The 19,768-nt window shown below is 42.7% G+C and overlaps 1 protein-coding gene across 1 annotated transcript; it reads left to right on the top strand.

Moving 5' to 3' along the window:
* The first annotated feature begins 55 nt into the window (after window positions 1-55).
* Window positions 56-18,336, top strand: PROSER3 (proline and serine rich 3). The gene is made up of 13 exons (XM_007430556.4): window positions 56-155; window positions 7,960-8,075; window positions 9,003-9,111; window positions 9,660-9,955; window positions 10,118-10,263; window positions 11,115-11,176; window positions 12,032-12,111; window positions 12,268-12,401; window positions 13,409-13,533; window positions 14,646-15,149; window positions 15,825-15,996; window positions 16,864-16,945; window positions 17,945-18,336. The coding sequence occupies exons 2-13, from the start codon at window positions 7,993-7,995 to the stop codon at window positions 18,009-18,011; spliced, it is 1,860 nt and encodes a 619-aa protein (XP_007430618.1). The 5' UTR covers window positions 56-155; window positions 7,960-7,992; the 3' UTR covers window positions 18,012-18,336.
* The last annotated feature ends 1,432 nt before the right edge of the window (window positions 18,337-19,768 follow it).

Genomic DNA, 19,768 nt, shown 5'->3' with positions numbered 1-19,768 from the left:
TTCCTTCCAGCTGGCGCACGGCACGCAATCCTTTCTGGGAATTGTAGTCCTGGGACCCGCTTTGTTATGGCCGGGGAAAGGGAGGTGCTCTTTACCCTGCATCCTCTGCGTGCAGGGACTGCCTCTTTTCCTGTTGCTAAGCGACCGTAAAGGCGGTAAGTTTGGCCTGGGGTGAGCGGGAAGCGTTTCGGGGGGCTGCGGAGAACGAGTGTTGTGGGGATTGGGTCTGGGGCGAGAAGGGTTGCGGAGTTACGCCCGACGGCGGTGCCGCTGCATCGAACCTGGAGTGGCCCGCAAACCCTTCTCCGGGCAGGAGGGACGACACCTCCCATCATCCCCGTCCAGCGCAGACGTTGCCTGGGAATGATGGAAGCTGCAATCGCGCTCGGGAAGGGGCCGAGTCGAGGAAAGCCGTGGGAATGTGCCCACTGTTGTGGGGAAAATAGGAGGCAGGAGTAGTAGGTATGTTCACCGCCTTGAGGAGTAGGAGTATGTTCACCGCCTTGAGTTACGTGTAAAAAGCGGGATAAAACAATAATCAAAATAATCCTGCCCCCCTAAGGTAGTATTGGGTTATGCTTATCAGGGGAATAAACTCAATCCTCCTCCTCCTGCCTCCCTAAGGTTGTGTTGAGTTAGGCTTATCAGGGGAATAAACCCAATAGTAATAATAATAATACAACAACAACATCTGGAGCACCACTGGAGCACCAAATCACCAGTCAGTTGCAAAAGGCAGCTTTACTTGGAACAGCTTCCATCCTGCAATGATACCTTTCACACCATCAAACAACATCTGCCTATCCCAGGTCCTTGGGAAGGATTCAATAGGTGGATTAAAATGCCAAATCCAGTCCAAACAACTGGCTGGCTTTGTGATCATCAATAATAATATAATCCTGCCTCCCTAAATCATTAAGACCAGAAAAATAATGATAGTGAATCATGCCCTTCATCTATGCAGCGAAGCTAACAGACACTAATTTACCAAGGAGCAAAAATAATATAATCCTGCCTCCCCAAGGTTGCATTGGGTTAGGCTTATCTGGGGAATAAATCCCATTAAAGAGAGGTGAGCCTTGCTTTGGGGTTTGGCTGGACAGGAAGAGAGGGTTCCTGTATCAGCCTGCTGAAGAAGTGCCCATTGGTGTTGGAATGCAACTGGTATCATCTTAGCCTGCTTGCAGGGCTGGAGGATGTCCAAAGCATAGCCCAACAGTGGTGCCTCTCAACGGAAGGGAAACTCTCATGCTATGACATGAGATACCTGATGACACCTGGAAACCAAGCTTTTAAACCTAGTCGCTCACCGTGCCAAAGAGAACTTTTTTTAACAATATAGATTGAGGTCCAACACAGTAGATAAGGACAGTGATGAAAAATTTGAAGTCAAATGTGGCAGTGAAAGATTTAAGGGCATGATAGCTATAGGGAAAAGCTCTGTGGTGCCCCCCGCTTCCTTGGTGCTCTAAGAAGGTGCTTATTTTGTTTAATGGTTAATCCAGGGCTGCCTGCATGCCAGTGGTCCAGTTGGCTGCCTGTGGTTGGAGATGATGGGAATTGTAACATAATTCTTCTGAAATGCTTCTTGCTTCAGACTGTTCTGTCTCTTTAAAAAGTTCAGCTCTAATGTTATTTAGAACTCCATCCTTTGCCTCAGATGCTGCCTATACCTCTTAAGTGTTCACAGGTGTGATAGTGGGTCAGAGCACTTACCTCTTTTTCCTCCCTCTTAATTCTCTCCTTCTTCAAGCTTTGAATAGTTTCTTGCTTTTTATGTCTCAGCTGGTGACAATGTTTGGAAGCTAAGCAAGGTTGGCGCTGGCTAGTACTTGGATGGGAAATCTCTAGGAAATACTAGTGCTATAAACAGAGAGGTAGGGAAAACATCCTGGAGACAGCAACTGCTTCCATCTTATTGCCACAAAATCTGTATGGACGTGTCTGTGAAGCCCAACTTTCTTGGGCTTCTTGTACAAGTTTCATCTGTAGACATATGTATCTGATTTAATACTGTGAAAAGATTGATCTGTAAACTTTGCAGATAAAGTTGCTATAAAAGCAAGCAAAGCACTGGGTTTGTGGGATTTTTGGTCAATAATCTTGTCTTAAATTGGGACCAGCTGACCATGACTCTAAAACTTGACTATCTGGGAATGTTGCAGAACCTTGCTTAAGCCAATTGCTGGCCTGGAGAATTTAAAATTATGGTGTGTTTAGTATTCTTTAACCTGCTCTGAATTTTAAAACTCTTCAGTATTAAAATAATGGTGGTGCGTTGCATTACTTTTAACAACTTTCATATACAGTTCTCTTTGTATTTTAAGTTTTGGATTCCTTATAGTTTCAGGGACTCTGAGCTATATAGATTAAATTTGCACAAGCTGATTTCTTTCAGGGTTGCTAACTCCTTTTTTTGGTAGCATTTGTTTTGCTAGGTTTAGATACTGTTCTGATCATGACTGACTGAGCAGAATATAATTGAGCAGGTTTCTGTGACTTTCCCAGTTATCCAGAAATCATAAATTACAGGTAGTCCCCGGGGTTAAGAATGCCTGGGTTACAGACAGCCCGTAGTTAAGAATGGAGCCTATTGTAGCAAAAATTGAGTTAAATCCACAATGATTCGAGTTAAATATACTGTACAATTTATACAGTTTTATACAATAATACTGTTCTGGTTTACATATGCATTCAACTTAAGGACAGAGCTTGGGAATGGAACTTGTTCTTAAACTGGGGAATACTTGTACTAGCATGGAGATGCAGTGATTAAAAATGTTTCACTGGGTGATTTTTTTTTTTTTTTTTTTTTACTATAACCCTGATATCAACATCCCAGGTCAAGTTATGTGACAAAGGAATCTAGGTCTGTTCCCTTTACCAGTGGTTGCTAAGTTTTTTGTATGTGAGAAATATTCATACACACAAGTAGTGTGGGGTTTCAGTTGCTTTGAAGTTTAGCTTGGGCTAGAGATGATCTCTGAAGGCATGCTGACGTTACATGCATAATGCAAATTATATAATCTGCACCATTCCCATCATGGCTCAAATGCCGTGCTGTATGTGCATGTGATGTCTTGCCCTTCACCACCCCTTGCAGATGCTCTGAAATCAAATTGTGCTAATTACTGTGTGGTTTATATTCTCATGAGCCTGTATAGGACTATGGTCTTCAAGCTTATCTTTTTGCAACAGTAGTTCACTATTGCATTCAAAATAGCTGTCACTTGGACATTGAGTAATAATTCTGAACCTTCCTGGACATTTGGCCTTTTAAAAGGTCAGGCCGATGAAGCTGAGACTTGGAGGCTGTATTTCTGTTCTTAGCACAAATTGCTAATTGGTGCCATCTTGGAAGTAATCATATTATTCTGCTGGTAAACTGGAAGTGTTGTTTCTTTTCAGGCTATTTAACATAAACTTTTGAGACCTTATTTGCTAGGCTGGGCTAAGGCATCTTTATCAATCCTTCTCATAGTTTCTGGGAATACATAAATTCCTGTTTCTCATATCAATGCAGTGGAGCTGCTTTAAATGAGCCTTGTGGATTCAGATCCTGTATGATGTTCTACATAGCTGCTTTTGTATCTACTGCATGATTGCTGCTAATGAGACTAGGATGAATACTTTGGACTGTAGTAAACAATGCCTGGGTTTTACTGAAATGGAAGTCCAGCTTTCATGTCTTTGAAGCATCCAAGTAACCACTTGGCTTCTAAGTGGAGGAAAGCAGCATGGTGTTATTTCCTTGATTCATTAAGTTTTTCTATAAAATTGAAAAAGGCAAGCAGATTTAATGTTACTCTCACATTTAATTGTCAAAGAGATTTTTAATTCTGACTGCACTAAGGTTTTTTTTATTTTTGCAAATTGTTTGTTTTTATATCTGGATCTTTATAAACATAATGGTCCCTCTTTCCCCATTTTTTAAACTTATTAAATTCATATTACTGTTTAGGTGATCGTAAGTTATGCTTATATGTAACAGCTAAAACACTTAAATACTCATAATACAGCTCATAATACAGCTATGGGTGTGTTTCAGGAATAAAATATGTTTAGGTAATCTTCCCTAAATCTGCAAACAATTAATTTAACTGCTAGAAATGAACATAAAAAGTAATTGTCTGGTTAAGAGAAACATAATAATCCTTGCCTGTAAAAGAAGCAAGTTAGATATTACCTAGGCCTTGGATAAGAGACAGTAGGATAGTTAATCTGGAAGATCTCCCATATCTAATAATCACTAAGGTGAAATATGATTGCCTTAAGGAAAAGATTGGTCTAGATTAGATTTCACACAATGAAGTGTTGAATTTGGCTACTGGCTGAAATAGTGTGTGATGTTCTGATGTGTTTGTAAGTGCTTACCTAGAATGATCCCACAAGAGGAGAAATCAGACAGAAGATTTTTTTTTTCTGTTTCATAAATGCTGATAATTGGAATTTCTGGCACCAAAAAGGAGAAGCCAAAAAACATATAAGAAGACCCCATCTGGAGAAGGCTTATTCTAGCCTGAGCAGGTGCCATGAAATGAACCACAAGCTATTAGTTTAAGTCCCATCTGGATTGGAGAGTTTTTCTTCTTTGTGCCACCATATTAAAATGCAAAGCCAGTCTGAGTGCCAAGCCACAGAGGCATTCTTTAAACCTGCCAACCTAAAGACACCCCTTTGAAACCAAGCCTAAGAACACTGAGGCAACCTCAACTCTTTGGCAACGCATGACAAGTTCCATGTTTTCCTACAGAACTGGCGGTTGGGTGAAAATAATAAGTAGCTCTCAAGAAATACAAGAGTGATAAGTTTGGGAAGGAACTGAGGCTGCCATCTTTAGCTCGTCAAGCCTGAGCTAGCAATGCCAGTACTGCCTGCACAAATGATGGATTTTCTGCTTCCATCTTCTGGAATTGGAGGGGCAGGTTAATGGCCTGTTTTTCAAAGAATGTGTAATACTTATCAGCTCTGCTTATTTCACACCGAAAAGCCTATGGGAATTCCTGCCTTCATGCTGTGTTTAATATTGTACTTGCTTTTATTCTTCGGCTTTGGTGTGCGGTAGAACCATGTAGATGCCCTGGTGCCTGGTTCATTCATCAGTGTTTGATCCAGACACCGCGGGTGGCAGGAGTTGGCACTAAACAGGAGCAGTGGCAGAAACGGTCCAAGAAAATGTGTGTGTTTTGTAGAGTGATCTCAGAGGAGTCTGTAGCTGGGGAATTGTGTAATTTCTGCTGTCTGTGTGGATGTTAATCTTGCTGAATTCACATGTCTGGCACATTTTAAAAAACATTGTACTGAGAATGTATTGAAAATGGGATTGCATTTCTCCACAACACTTTAAGAGAAGAAATTCTGGAATTTAGAAGGACTTGTGTTCTGCTGTCGCCTAAGTTTATTTATTTATTTATTACCTTTATATGCCTCCAATCTCCCCCAGAGGGTGACTCTGGGTGGCTTACAATAAAAACATAAATATACACATTAAAATAACTAGTAACAATTCTATATAAAAACCTATACACAATTCAAGATGATGGGGGAGCAGTATCAGTCATTGTTGTTGTTCAGTCGTTAAGTCGTGTCCGACTCTTTGTGACCCCATGAACCATATTGCGCCAGGCCTTCCTGTCCTTCACTGCCTCCCTGAGTTTGCTCAGTTTCATGCTCATTGCTTCAGTGATGCTATCTAACCATCTCATCCTCTTCCGTCCTCTTCTTTTGCCTTCCATCTTTCCCAGCATCAGAGTCTTTTCCAAAGACTCCTCTCTTCGCAAGTATCAGTCATCCCACCAGCCAATTCCAACAATGTGAGTTGGGAGAAAATGGGCAATGCTTTTGTCCAACAAGGATGGGAATCTAAAAAGAAGCAACTTAAAGCTTGGTTCTCCTCTGCTAAACTCACAGAGAGACGGTAGAGAACAAATGCATTTGCTGGGCCGCCCTTCTACCCTTTCCTCCAAGATGCTGTGAGGCAGGATGTGGCCTCCGAGGCCTAGATCAATCCAAAGGATGCAAGGATTGCTCCAGTCAGCATGCTTTCCTAAACAGAGGGCAATCTCTACCTGTCCCTAGGATCACAGGCTGCTGTAGTTAGAACTGGTGTGTCAAATGCAAGAAACAATCTGCTGATCAGTAATGCCAACTGCTGTGACAAGGCGACTTGTAGCAATTGCCATATAAAGAATTGGTTGCAAAGCGCTGGGTCCTGCTGGTAACTGCTAGTATCATTAGAAAGGAAATTCTTCTCTTCTGTGCTGAGACTGTAGAACAGTGTTTCTCAACCTTGGCAACTTTAAGATGTGTGGACTTCAACTCCCAGAATTCCCCAGCCAGCCTTGCTGGGGGGAAGTTGCCAAGGTTGAGAAACACTTTTGTAGGGAAAAAAGAGAGAGAAACACTTTCGTAGAACCTAAGGTCTTCTGTAGGCATGCACTACGGTATGGGTAACTAGGAACTAATGTTGGCTACCGCCCGATTCCTTGCAATATGATTTCATTTTTGCAGTAAGCAGAACAACCCATTGGTGGGATCCCGGACAATTTTTATATTTCACAATTCTTAGGCCATATTTGGGATCCTGACTAGCAAGGCAGTGGCTTGCATTACTCTGGCAAAAACTGCCGTCTTTAAATCTTTAGGGCCAGCATCAGAGCTGGTTTAAGAAAATCACATTGGGATGTTAGACTAGAAACTGCACCACCTTTGATCACTTGGAGCTGTACAGTTTTTTCTCCACAGCAAGGGATTCTGTGCTGTTTGTTGCATCATGCTGTTCATTGTGCCATGCTATAGTAGGGTCAGTGAATGAGGTGCATTCACAGGAGAGGGGAAAAAAGGACAAAAACCTGTTGCCTTGGCAACTGCATATGGGGGGGGTGCTGCTGGGAAGCACCATGGAAATTTCCTTCCCAAGTGCCCATGAGAATTAAGGTGGCTGCAAAGAATTCCTTGCTTGGAAGCCCAGCAAAGTTAGAAGCTGGAAAGGCTGCATAGCAGCAACACAGCTGATGGAAACAGGCTGGGATTCCAACAGTTTTGGAGTTGCACTGGATTTCACGTATGGGTTGAGTTAACTAGGAGAGTCCTTTGAATGTGGATCTGTCTCTGGTCTAGCTGTGGTTGACCTGCATGCTAGATGTGACTCTCAAAACTCATGTGCAGGCCCAGAGCCCTCCGGAGTGGGTATTTAACACCTTTTAGTGGGGCTGGGGGAGCTCGAAAGCAAAATGGGTACCTTATGCCTCCAACATGGCTTATGGGATATATTTCACCTCCTAAACCTCTTTCAAAATTAGATTGTTTTTCACTGTCATATTGTCACTGGTTGTGCCTCTATGGCAAAGACCACAAGCTGATCTGGCCCTCAATAGGTTGCCTACCCCATCCAAATCTGTATAAAGGATTCTAGGAGAACAAGCCTACCCCACTTTTCAGTAGCATTCCTCATAGTTTAGACAAATGATGGGCAACATTTGATGGGTGAGGCCTGTACTTAGTGGTTTGAAGAGAGCAAGGGCCATAGTGCAGGTAGATGGGATGGGATGTCCTGGGTGGTGGTGGTGTTTTCCCCCTGCATTTCAAGCAGGGTTGTTTTTCTAAGAAAACAGTTAGAAGCTTCTTTCAGGCTTGTGATATAATTTTCATGTTTCCCATATCAAAATAGCAGGATAATGAATTGAGTAGTCTAGTTGAATGGGTGCTGTGAGATATTAAGAAGGGATCGGAGGCTTCAATCCCTCCCCACAACTACAGTAGTTGCAGCTGTTTCCCTTACTAATTTGTGGATCGATTTCTGGCCTTGTCAGTTGCTGAGAGTATTAAGCATATTCTTTATCATCCTTACCAAACCTAACCAAAGAGAAATGAAAATCCACAGAAGCCCAGAGTAGGCAAAAGAATTAAATTGTTTGATGCCAAAAGTAATCCTGGATCTTTTTCTGTTTGTTTGCTCAGAGAACATGCTTCAGAAAACGTGACATCATTTTCATGAGGAGAGCAGGCAAATATATTTCTGGCATGGTTTCAACTACCTCTCTGCAAATGCCTTGGTGGAAAACAATGGATTCTAGGTACAAGAGTGGGTGCCTGCTTTTTGCCATGGGGATACTATGGCAAAAGATGGATAGAATGGACTTGATAAGTTTAGTTAGCTGCATCTAAGAAACAAGGTGGATACTATAATATGGCCTTCTCTGTAAGATCTAACTACACATTACACAGACTGAAGTGATAGAACTCTGGGTGTACCAGAGGAATGTATTTTGCAGATTCCTGCTGTTAAAAAAAATCTGCATGTTGGAAACATCTTTCTCTGTATGCCACGTTATTAAATGCATCAATCACAGGAACAACCCAGAATACACCACTTTATTCTGGCAGCCTCATTTTCTGTACTATGTAAAGTACAGATATAGATATATAGATATGCTGGAGTTAACCAACAATCCATCTAATCCAGCTAGAACCCTATGAAAAGCAGGGCACAAATGTGCTTGTACCCACTCATTCAGGTTTCCCAGCAATTGTCACTGAGTGTGATCACTGCCATTGACAGATTTGTTTTTGGCAATGCTGTCTAGTCTCCTTGGGAGAGGCTGAGTGTCTTTTCCCTTGATTGAGAAAGAAACAGAAGTTAGGAATTAAAAGTGGGAATTAGAGATTTGAATGCTGTTAGAAATCTAAATAACAGCATATAAACTCTGTGTATTTAACAACACATCCTAGAGAGAAAGATTTAGAGACATCCTGCTGGATGTTCCAGATGAGTGTTTTAACACTGTGGACCCTGTAAAATTAATTTGTCTGGTGCACCCACAGTTCTACCATTTCAGTCTGCAATGTGTAGTTCAATCTCACCAAAAAGTCCATATTATTATGTCCCTACTATTTTTTTTCTCCTAGATGCAGAAGAATTAGGTTTCCTTTGCTTGCCAATTGGTTGTGGTTAATGCTAAGTGTAGACACTTGTCTAATTGGCATTCCTTGTTTACCCACAGTCTAGCTGTATTCTCTACTCTTGGGAGCCCCTTTTTGGAGGCATCCAGTTCCCGAAGCCATTATCATCCCTCCCGGGCCCAGCCATTGAGGCAGAAGCAGCAACAGACGGTGAGAAGAAGATGAGGTGATAAAAGTCATGCTATGTGGTCTCTAAGGAGAGCAAATAGCAACAGAAAGCCGACTGTTCTTTTGGATCCCAGGCAATCCATCCTTATGGAATTGGATGACAGGAATTGGGAATCTAGCTATTAGGAATACAGAGTGTTCTCTCTTTTTTCTCTTGGATCCAAATGCTGAAGCAGAACAGCCATCTTACTGCAGGAGTTAGGCATTCCAAGAGCTGATGGGTGTGGCCAAAGCATTAGCCTCTGCCTGGGGGGACCCAGGTTGAAATCAGCTTGGCCATGAAGCTCTTCTTGAGCTGGTCATCTAGCCTTCTTTCCGGAAATGTAAGGATAAAGTAGATCTTAAGGCATAAGGCTATGGCTGACATTTCTAAAGCCTTTAGCTACTGGAATTTGTGATGTATAAAGTCTCACAGGACGAAGCTACAATATAGGAATAGGCAGCTGAGTTATGTTGAGTTTGGATCTCTGTGATGTCCATGCCAAGGCATTGTTTTGGGATCATGTCTTCTTTACTTTTTAACTTCTTAGGTTCTGAGCCCATCTCGTTTGCAGCATAGGAATTGCTCTATCCTTCCTGAGGAGGCAGAACCAGGTCCTTCATACCCTCATTTACTGCCTGACTCCAACTCCCAGGAGGGAAAGCCCCCTAAGTCAAACTCTACAAGCCCCTTCAATGAGTCATGGCCCTCAACTGAACGCAGCTCTTCCTCCCTGACTCCGGAAGGAACAAAGGGTCTTCCAGCACAGCAATCATCAGAGGCTAAGACCCTGGATGCACCAAAGCTCCCAGATTCTGTCTCAGACAGTGAATCTGTTATTGCCAAGTGAGTCCTGTTGTTAAGAGGTGAAGCCGAGTTAACAGAGATAACTGGGCTTAGATGAACACATAGTGATGGCCTTGGCTGCTTTTCTATTGACCCATTTTCCTTAGAGTCCTGAAGGCAATGATTGCCTACCAACTAAACTTCCTTTCTTTCCTTTGGCAGGTATATTGAACGGTTTCGCTACGGGAAGCCCACTGATCGTAAAGAGCGTTTGACACCTAGTGGTGGTTCTACTGAGTTCTGGTGGCTTAACCACTTATTTCTCCCAGATGGAGAAAACTCCAAGAAGGAGGCATCGCTGTCTTCAGGTACTTAAATCCTATAGAAGAATAGAGATCTGGCTGGGTTCATGCGTTGTGCTAAGTCATGGTGTGTCTTAACCATGGTTTATTTGGTGCACACAAGACACTAAGCCTCAGTGGCTGGATTCATATGCTTTGCTGAGTCAGAATAAACAACCACATTATGGCTTAACATGATGTGTGAATATAGTTGTGCTATACACAGAGATTTTGCCAGTCCAAGGCAAAAGGCAAAGTCTGAGTTCTCTTATGGAAATAAAGCTGCCTTAGGAATGATTGCAATAGATAGGAAGAACTTTACATTTGGAGGTTTGCAGATATAGCTATGGTCACACAGTGGCATGTTATCCTTGGGCAACCTCTACTTGCCAGTTCCCAGTTGGGGGACATGAAGTGTTCTTAGCAGTTCTTAGCAAGTCTGGATAATGAACAGCCTTGTCAAGAGGACAACAAGTATTGCATTGTCTTCATCCGCTTTGGAACTATTGGGCATGTGGCGTAAGGTTTTTTTTAAACAATAGTGAGGGGATTCTGAGTGTGGCAGAGTCTCAGATAATGTTCTTGGTTCCTAAATGTTCTGTGCATCCCTAGTATTTCCTGCAGGTTGACTGGTGGTCTGTTCACAGAGTTTTTGTGGACCTGCTGGAAAGGCATGTAGGTGATACTATGGTTCAGAGAGAACTCTTCAGCCCCATGGATGTATACCTGACACGGGTGCCAAGGACTTGCTAACCTATTGAAGCATCCTGTGATTTGTTTTTTATTTTTGCACATAACATATTTTGAAAAATTGCCCTTTTCCAGAGATGATTGCTCTATGTGAATCCTTCACGTTTAATGAAGATGTCTCTTTGCAGATAACAGCCAAAGTGAAGTGAGGTCATCTCTTCTCAGTCCCATCCTGACTCATTCTCCCTCGGTGAGTAACAAGATACTCTCCTAGACGAGGATCATTTCTACGCAAGAGGCAGAAAGTAATACAACTCTCCTGGTTTCTTTTTCTCCTGTTTTCCAGCCCATGGGTAATCTTGGGCCCAGAAAGCTGGGAAAACTGTATTTGACCTGGGGGATTCCAATCCTTATCAGCCATAAAGCTCAGCCTACATGAATGACCTTGAGCTGGGGTGGTTTCTGAGCCTAGCCTCCTCCAAAGGCTGACTGTGAGAATAAAATGGGATATGCCCATCTATGTGACCCTGAACTGCTTCAAGGGAGGTCAGAATACAAATGCAGTAGATACATAGGAAGGTCATTTGATCAAATGTGTCTGCATAGGGTTCGTCCTACTTGGAATATTTGCTCTGCTCTGGGTAGAGAAAAATGTAAGACTTGTTACAGTGTTTCTCAGTTAATACATTTCTCAGGTTTGGATTCCCCAGTCACTTCTTTGTCTTTTATCAAGGACCTAACAGCCTTCAACAGTTCTGAATTTGCACAGAAGGGAAATCTTACTTTAAATGTTCACCTGGAATGGCCGGCAGACAACTTTTTATTGCCTCTGTCCCAGGAGTTTTCTGTTACTGATGACCAGGTTGCCTTATCTCCTTTTTCCTTCTGCCTCTACCTTGCTTCTGCCTACATGAGAGTTACTTTCCATGGTCACATTGCATTGCATTGAATTCTCCATCCTTTTTTCCTATAACTTACATGTTTTGCATTGGTGTGCATTTTCAGAAGTGTTGAAAATTCCACTCTTGTCCGATTGGCAAAATCTTGGCATACTTTCCCCCATGGAGTTTTCCCTCTTTACACTTTCTTTGTATGCTCTTTGCAGGGAGAAATGCAAGCTGCTTCTGCACTTGACGCTGAGACAGTGAGCCTGCAGGAAAAAGCAGCTAGGCTCTTATGCAGAAGGTACTGGCCTCACTTATATTTTGTCCGTCACCCAATAGACCAATGCCGTTTTCCACTTCTGTGCCTCTGCTTGGTGTCTCAGCCAACTGATTCTTTCCCTCCAGTTGAACTTCTTTTCTAACAAGACATCTTTCTCCATCTATCCTCTGCTTGCAGCATGTCACCCCTGAGTAGCTCCAGGCCTGTAAGCTCTGAAGGGCTTGGTTCCACTTCTACGTCCACCATCACAAAGAGTACCACAGACTTGCCTCAACATGCTCTACAACGCCTTGCAGCACACCAAGCCAAAGGTAGGGCAAGATCTGTGATCTAGAATCATTTTTTTTCACACGAGTATCTGTAACTTTTGCCTGAGGCTAGTGAAGAAATGGCCACTGAGAGTGGAAGGGGGATGGGAGAACCCATGTTCAGTCAGCAAAGATGATAAATCAATATACGCTTATTTATGAAAATCATTCCAACATTAGGGAGAAAAAATGCAGGACACAGATGAAGGATTGGGGACTTGTGGCCTGGAAACATTTCATCTGAGAAGAATTTGAATGTGGTCATTAATAACAAGCCGAACATGAATCAGCTTGCATGTTAGAAGGGCTATTGCATTTCTGGGCTGCATTAGAAACGTGATATCAGGGATCTCAGAAGTAATTATTCTTCTCTCCTTGGCACTGGTGAGACTACTGGGGTTGTATCTGATTCTGGACTCCACTTTTTCAGGGGACATTGACAGTTTAGAAGAGGGCGACAAAGGTGATACAGGGGTTTAATGACATATCTGATAAAGATAGGCTGAAGGAACTTGGCATGCTCAGTCTGAAGGGAAGGTGTAATAGCCGTATTCAGGTACATAAAGGGAAGTAATAGGGAAGATGATCAAGAATCGTTTTCCGTGTCTACGGAAACCAGGAAGAAAAATAAAGAGACACAAGTTGCAGCTACCTAGATTTTGTTAAAATATAAGGAAAAACTTCCTGATGGTAAGAGCTGTACAACAGTGGAACAGTCTGTCTATAGAGGTAGACAGCCATCTCTCTTACTTGGTTTCCCTGCCCATTGGAGAGGGTTAGACCTGATGATCTTATTAGCCCCTTTTAACTCTACAATTCTATGAGACATCCATGTACAGGTCATATAGCTTGCCTTCATTTCATTTCATTTCATTTCATTTATTTTTCCCAGGAGCTCCTTTGCAGTTATGACTTCAGAGTCATAACAATGTCTTTTTCGCTTTCCAGACAGTTTAAGTATTATTCCTTACCATATCACTCCAAGTTCTGTATCCCACTCTTCAAAACAGAAGATGACATCCTATTCCAGTGGCGTCTGCGGCGAAAGATGGAAGAAGCAAGCAAGGCCGTTGCTGTGAGGCCTCCTGAAGTTTGGAGGAGTCCCTGCATCCAACCGACCTGTGCTTCTGGCAAAGTAAGGATTTGAGATGAGCTAGTGGAAACGGTCCAGATTTGGCATTGAGACGATGCAATGAAGAGATTTTTTTTCTCTGTGGTGCTGCTTTATTCCATTGAACTGAATGAATGGTTTTGAATTGACTGGTGTATAAGCATTTGCAAAAAAAAAAAAAATGCTTTTATGACATCTTCATAAAATGGCTACTTCTGCAAAGCACCCCCACACCCCCACACCCACATCTCCTCTCCAGCCAGGAATGTTTCATTTTCACAAATATTTCAGCAGGCAGCTTAGATTATGTTCTATCTCAAAGTCAGCAGCAGAATGGGTCCCTGTGCTGCATGTCAAGAAAACTGACAGGGCAAAATAGGGAAAGAATGTAGTGCTGTGGCTCCTGATAACGTTTGGACTGCTTTCTTTCATTTTGTATAATTCCATGGCAGAAGAGGTATACAAGATATCTGTGTTTTTGATACAAAATTACAAACATTTACAATAAACATTTCAAATAATGTATATACAGTGGAACCTCGGGTTACGAACGCTTCTGTTCACGAACATTTGGGTGACGACCAGCTCCAGCTGCAAAATGTTGCTTCGGTTTGCAAACTCTGCCTCGGGTTACGAACGGGATCCGCGGCCATTTTCCCTGCTGCCACGCGATCGCGGCTTCCTGTGGGCGAGATCGTGGTAGCAAGGAGACGTTCGGTGAGGCTTGTGGCGTGTTTCTTAGCGTTCTGTGAAGGTTTTTGGTGTGCTTGTTAGCGTGGCTAACATTGAACCTTATGGGAAAATTGGCTTCGGATCGCGACCAATTCGGGTCGCGACCAGAGTCACGGAACGAATTAAGTTCGTAAACCGAGGTTCCACTGTATTGGTGAAATAACTTCTGCATAAGGTTGTATGAACAAACATGTATATTAGTCAAAATGGCTTACAGCAGTTACATCACAGTGGTATTTAATTTACTTGTGTAGTAAAACTCAACTTCAGTATAACATAGGAGACAACAGCTGTGCTGATGAAGGAATTCTTGGTTTATAGTCTCAATAGGCAGGGGAAAGCTGCTTCATTTCATGTCAGGAATGCCCCAAAATGCTCTTAAATATTTCTGTTGCTCCTTGCAGATGGAAAGGGAAGTTCTGAAGTCAGCTGCGCCTACCCACTGGAGAAGCAAAGACCAAAAAGTGTTGCAAACATCAGAGCCCCAGCTAGATGTTAAATATACCCTGAGTCTTTGCCATCCCTGCTCCTGTGCAGGCATTCTGAGGAATGGAATCACCTCTGGGCAGTGCATTGAAACCATTCCCAACAGTAATGGGATAATGGTCACTGGAGGCCCTGAATGCAGTGGTGAGCACATTGTGAAAAAATCAACCCCACGAGAAGATCACATCCCTGATTACCTAAGTACTTCTCCTCCAAGACCTGCAGAAACCAACGAGCCTTTGGACCAAACAACTTCATGTCATGTTCAAGGGGCAGCTCCATCTGATCAGGGAGTATGTTTGGAACCCAGAAGAAGACCAGGGCTATGCAGAGTCAAGCAGAGCCAAGCCAAATCAGTTCCAGACCCCAGAGAGTCACCACGCAGCCCCACAAAGCATTCGGTTCAACATGTATTAGCAGAGGTATAAAGCGTAATCTGTTAATCGTTCTGATTGTCATCACAAAACAGTGCAGTGGCAGCACATGCTGAATAGGGCTGTGCAGTGCTTCAGATTCAAAAGAGATTTTGGAATGCGCAGGCATTCATGTAGCGCTGTACATACTTCCTTAAAACAGCGGTGTCTTCCCAGGTTCATCAGGAAGGCCAACTGAATAATGCTGAATTGTGAAGACCCCACGTCATCCATCCTTCCTTCCTTCCTTCCTTCCTTCCTTCCTTCCTTCCTTCCTTCCTTCCTTCCTTCCTTCCTTCCTTCCTTCCTTCCTTCCTTCCTTCCTTCCTTCCTTCCTTCCTTCCTTCCTTCCTTCCTTCCTTCCTTCCTTCCTTCCTTTCTTTCTTTCTTTCTTTCTTTCTTTCTTTCTTTCTTTCTGTGATTTCAGATGATGTTCCAAGGAAAGGAGCCTCTCCTCTCCAGGCTTGTGACCTTAAATTCATTGGATTGGTCAGTGTATGACACAAAACAGTGTCTTGGCCTGATCCAAGAAAAATCCTCTTATTTGTTTATCTTTTAAAGCAAGGCACAGGATTCGTAAGAGCATTAAGCAAGTCAGCTCTAGCTTTTCACATCTATTTTTCCTATTAAGGTCCTGAGAACAGAAGACAATTTGAATGGGCTTTCTTGTTCTCTCTTGCCCAGGTAGTTGCTGAGAGGCTTTTCTCCCCACCTGAATCTCCAGCTCTTCATCGGGACAAACCGAAGAGAAGCTCAAGGACTTTGGGTCCAGGGGAGACTATTCCAAAGAATGTTGTCACTCCCTCCCATCCCCAGCTCCTGAACATGGCTGCTCAACTACTGGAGCAGGCTGAAGGTAGAATCCTTGGGGACAGGACAGATGCCTGAACTTCATGGAGATCTTCAGCACAGCAGCAATTTTGGAAAGGGGCATTACCCTGCATTTTGTTGTGTGTTTCTAAGTGCAAAGTTTTTCTTCCTACTTGGGGAGTTTTTCCATTAAGCTTGATGTGGATCAAGATTCCTTTGTTGGTCATCCCTGGTCCTGGGGCTGAAGCGTGATCCCTCTGCAGTGCTTCTCTTGAGCGAGGAGTTAAATTAATTTGAACTCCACAATTTAAGTTAGTAATATGTGGAAAGAAAATAAGTATCTAGTTGGAGACGGGGTGAAGAGCACACAAGAGAGGCATGATACAAACTTAAACTGTGCCAGGTTATACAGCTCAGCATGTAAGTTTGCTGCTCTACGTCTGACTGGATGACTAGTTGTGTTGGTATAGCCCTGATTCAAATAGGAAGCAGCTGAAAGCTCCCATCAATGTGTCTGGGTGCTGCTGCATGGTTATTTTAATAGGAACCCTTTCAGCATGTCCCATTCCTTTGCCACCCAGCCTAGATGGGAGTACAGCCAAAGGCACTGCTCACGTTCAGTTAACAAGAGACAGAAAGGTTTGTGAGATCTGGACAATGGAAAAGGGAAGGGGGGAAAAGGAAGTCAAGAAGGTGGCTGCAGCTGTTGAAGAGCTCCATGTTGGGGGGGATTGAAGAGAAAGGGTGAGAAACTGGGCTTGAAGGAGATACTGCATAAAATGGAGTCCTAGGAATAGAAATATGGCATGGCTAATGGGGAAAGTGTTTAGGTTAGCAGGGGAATTTCATAGAGGTAGCTTGAGAAGAAGAAGAGATGGTTAAGTAATGGAGATGCTACTTTTCTTTTTTGTAGACTCAGATGGCATGGAGTTTGAGGACGACCCTCTCTTACAAGTGCTGAGGGGTCAGAGGGAATCATTGCGCCACCAGCTTCGGTAAGTAGCCACCCTTCATAAAATGTTTGGAGGCCCTCTCATTGGGATGGTGATTGCTACAGAGTTGCTTCTAGCTGCTAAGGAGTGTTGCCTTGGGGCTGCCAATGAGGGATAGAAATTTAAAAACAAATCCATCTTCCTTGACACCAGGGCTCACGCTGTTAAGAGGTAAGAGCAGATCAGGATCCTGATGTTCTGAATATGGTCTTTGGGATGCTTTCCCTCTCTTCCATATCTGGTTTTAGCAGCGATTCCATAAAAAGCTTTGTCAGAAGTCACCTATTACATCATCTCGGGGTGGTGCATATGTTTCTTCCTCCACTCCTGTTATTTTCCCAGTCTGGTGGGTTTACTGAGGGATATGGAAAGACCAAGATGAGTCACTAAACTGAATCTGCTTCTCCTTAGTTTGATCTGATCTTCTAATACTTTAACAGTGATCACTGTCCATTTCTCTAAAGTGCTTTTCTGGGTATAGACGGAAAAGTGGGTATTTAGTACTGAAGAAGCCACAGTGCGCATCATATAGGACTGAGTGCAGAATTCAACTGATCATCGGCGTGGGGGGGGGTTGTTTTGTTTTTTAAGATTCAGGCTCCTGTATAAACTAGAAAGCATGTGCTCAGTGCCAGAGTATCTAAAAATTCAGAGTTGTGCCAGCTTATTTTTAAAATGTTCAATAAAGTTTGGCATCTTGCTGGTCCTGGAAAAGCAGAACAAAGTATGGAAAGCATGAGCAACATGTAAACTTGTCTAATGTATATGCACATCTTGTTTAGGCTTTGTTGGTTTTTCTTTAGAATACAGAGTGGAAATGCTCATTGCTTTCTGGAGTGCGCAGTTGCATTGCTCCATGCTTTTCAACCATGGTTCCAATCAAGATCTGTTGGATTTTGCTGGCCATTGTTTTCTGCTGTTAACTCTGGTTTCATGTTTTGTGTTGCTCTGGTGCCCTCTGGCCCTCAAAGTGGTATGCATTTATGTTTCATTTTCTTGCAGAGCTGTGGATTTCCAGATCACTCAGCTGGAAAGTAACTCTTTTGATCAGGGCATCTCTCACCACTGACCACCTCCTGTGTTCTCTTTGCTGAACCTTGGGTGGTTTAAGGTCCCTCCCTCTACTGGTACTAAGGCATTGCATGAGTCCTGCATTATCAGGCACTTCAGGATGAATTCAGTCAAAGGGTTTTGAAGGTGCTTTTTATTTATTTTTATTAACTCTTTTTGATGACTGCCTGCCCTTAGCAAGCCAGCATATTCCTAGAAGATATCTGGGGCTGCAGAATAACCAAGTGATGATTTGTAGGGATGTCCCTACTGCATATTCAGTGTGCTGTTTCCATGGTTTCAGTGTATACTTCACATTGCATTTAAAATAAATGTGTATTTTTGGATCAAAACTAATTGTGATGATTTGCATTAAGACAGTGTAATCTATCCAGAGCTTTGTGTCTAATGAAATAGCGATCAATGGAGTCCAAACTCGTTTATCTTGGAGAAATGGCAATCAATATTTTCTTGTCCAAAGAACACAGGGAACTTTTCGAGGGAAAAAAGGTAATTTGTTTTGGAACAGAAAAGAAGGCTAAAAATATCACTCTCTAACCCAAATAAAGTTAAGCTTGCTACTTTTTCTGTTCCACCTTTTCAGTTGGTAGTCCAAGGTGATTTACATCAAAATATTTTCAAAAATCCATAAAACCCATCATGACATCTTTTAGCAAAGCAGTAAGATCTGCAGGGAAACCAATATGAGATTGAAAACAGTACCAGAATTAGAGTTGGAGAAGACACAGGAAAATAAACAAATGAACAGAGTCTAAGAAGGAAAATAAATATAGGTTAGGTTCATCAGTCTGGGGAGGATGTCCCACAGTTATGGCTTTTTTTAGTTACAGTGCTCATGATACTTCCCTGCCAAACTTATTTATATATAAATAAATTGTTAACTGTCTTGAGCATTGGGTGGGAAAAAGTTCCAAAGTGTAAGTTCATGTGCACAGTCAGATTCCTAGATTCTTTTGCAGCTGCTGATTTTCTGAACATATCCTACATAACAGCACATAAATTAACTTCAGCTGAGTTCAAGTGTGAGTCTTCTTTGGCACTGCTTGTATTGTTTTTCTAGACTTTCTCCTTTTTTAGCTTACCCCACTGTCCACACAGCTGCTTTTTCTTAAGTGTTTTATTGCAAAGAAACCTGCTTTAACTGGCTGGATCTCCATTTGGAGAAATTGTAACTATCTGGGACACCAAGCTTATTTGGGGTATGTGGCTTAAATTGAAGAGGCACGAGACAGGATGGCCTAGATAGTATCCATCTTGGAGATGGCTGCGTCAGGCAAAGAACAAGGTGCTTTTTATCACTTAGAGCAGTGTTCCTCAAGCTTGATAACTTGAAGATGTGTGGACTTCAACTCCCAGAATTTCCCAGCCAGCATGGCTGGCTGGGGAATTCTGGAAGTTGAAGTCCACACATCTTCAAGTTGCCAAGGTTGAGGAACACTGACTTAGAGCCATTTTATGTCATCGTGCTTTCTCAAGTCTTCATCTCTGTTCTTGGGTCAGTGTTGGTTTATTTCTAAAAAGGTGATGTTACTGACCATGCTAACCTCCCTCATATTTTGTTAATTCGGTAAGATTGGACTTTTGAAAATCTGATTGAGCTGGCAAATCCCTATCTGTAAGTTGTTACTCAAGGGGCTGTTGTGGGAGTAGTTTCCATGCAGAGATCCACTAACGTTCCCTAGGTGTTTGCACAGAGGTTAAGCCTCGTCTTTTTCTTGTGGATGAGACAGATGTTGCAGTGGGGAGGAACACAAT

Source organism: Python bivittatus, unplaced genomic scaffold (assembly GCF_059951505.1).
Source record: "Python bivittatus isolate LINGU-HERP-01145 unplaced genomic scaffold, Pbiv_v1 ctg000310_np1212, whole genome shotgun sequence".
NCBI lineage: Eukaryota > Metazoa > Chordata > Lepidosauria > Squamata > Pythonidae > Python > Python bivittatus.
Note: the sequence above shows the minus strand (reverse complement) of the source record. Positions and strands in the feature narration are given on the sequence as shown.

What these genes read in the sequence shown, in the direction of transcription:
- PROSER3 (XM_007430556.4), top strand. Translation starts at nt 7,993, where the DNA reads ATGAGGAGAGCAGGCAAATATATTTCTGGCATGGTTTCAACTACCTCT. An exon ending in TGGAAAACAATGGATTCTAG is followed by an intron (nt 8,076 to 9,002) that starts GTACAAGAGTGG and finishes GTTTACCCACAG; the next exon opens with TCTAGCTGTATTCTCTACTC. An exon ending in TCCTGACTCATTCTCCCTCG is followed by an intron (nt 11,177 to 12,031) that starts GTGAGTAACAAG and finishes TGCTCTTTGCAG; the next exon opens with GGAGAAATGCAAGCTGCTTC.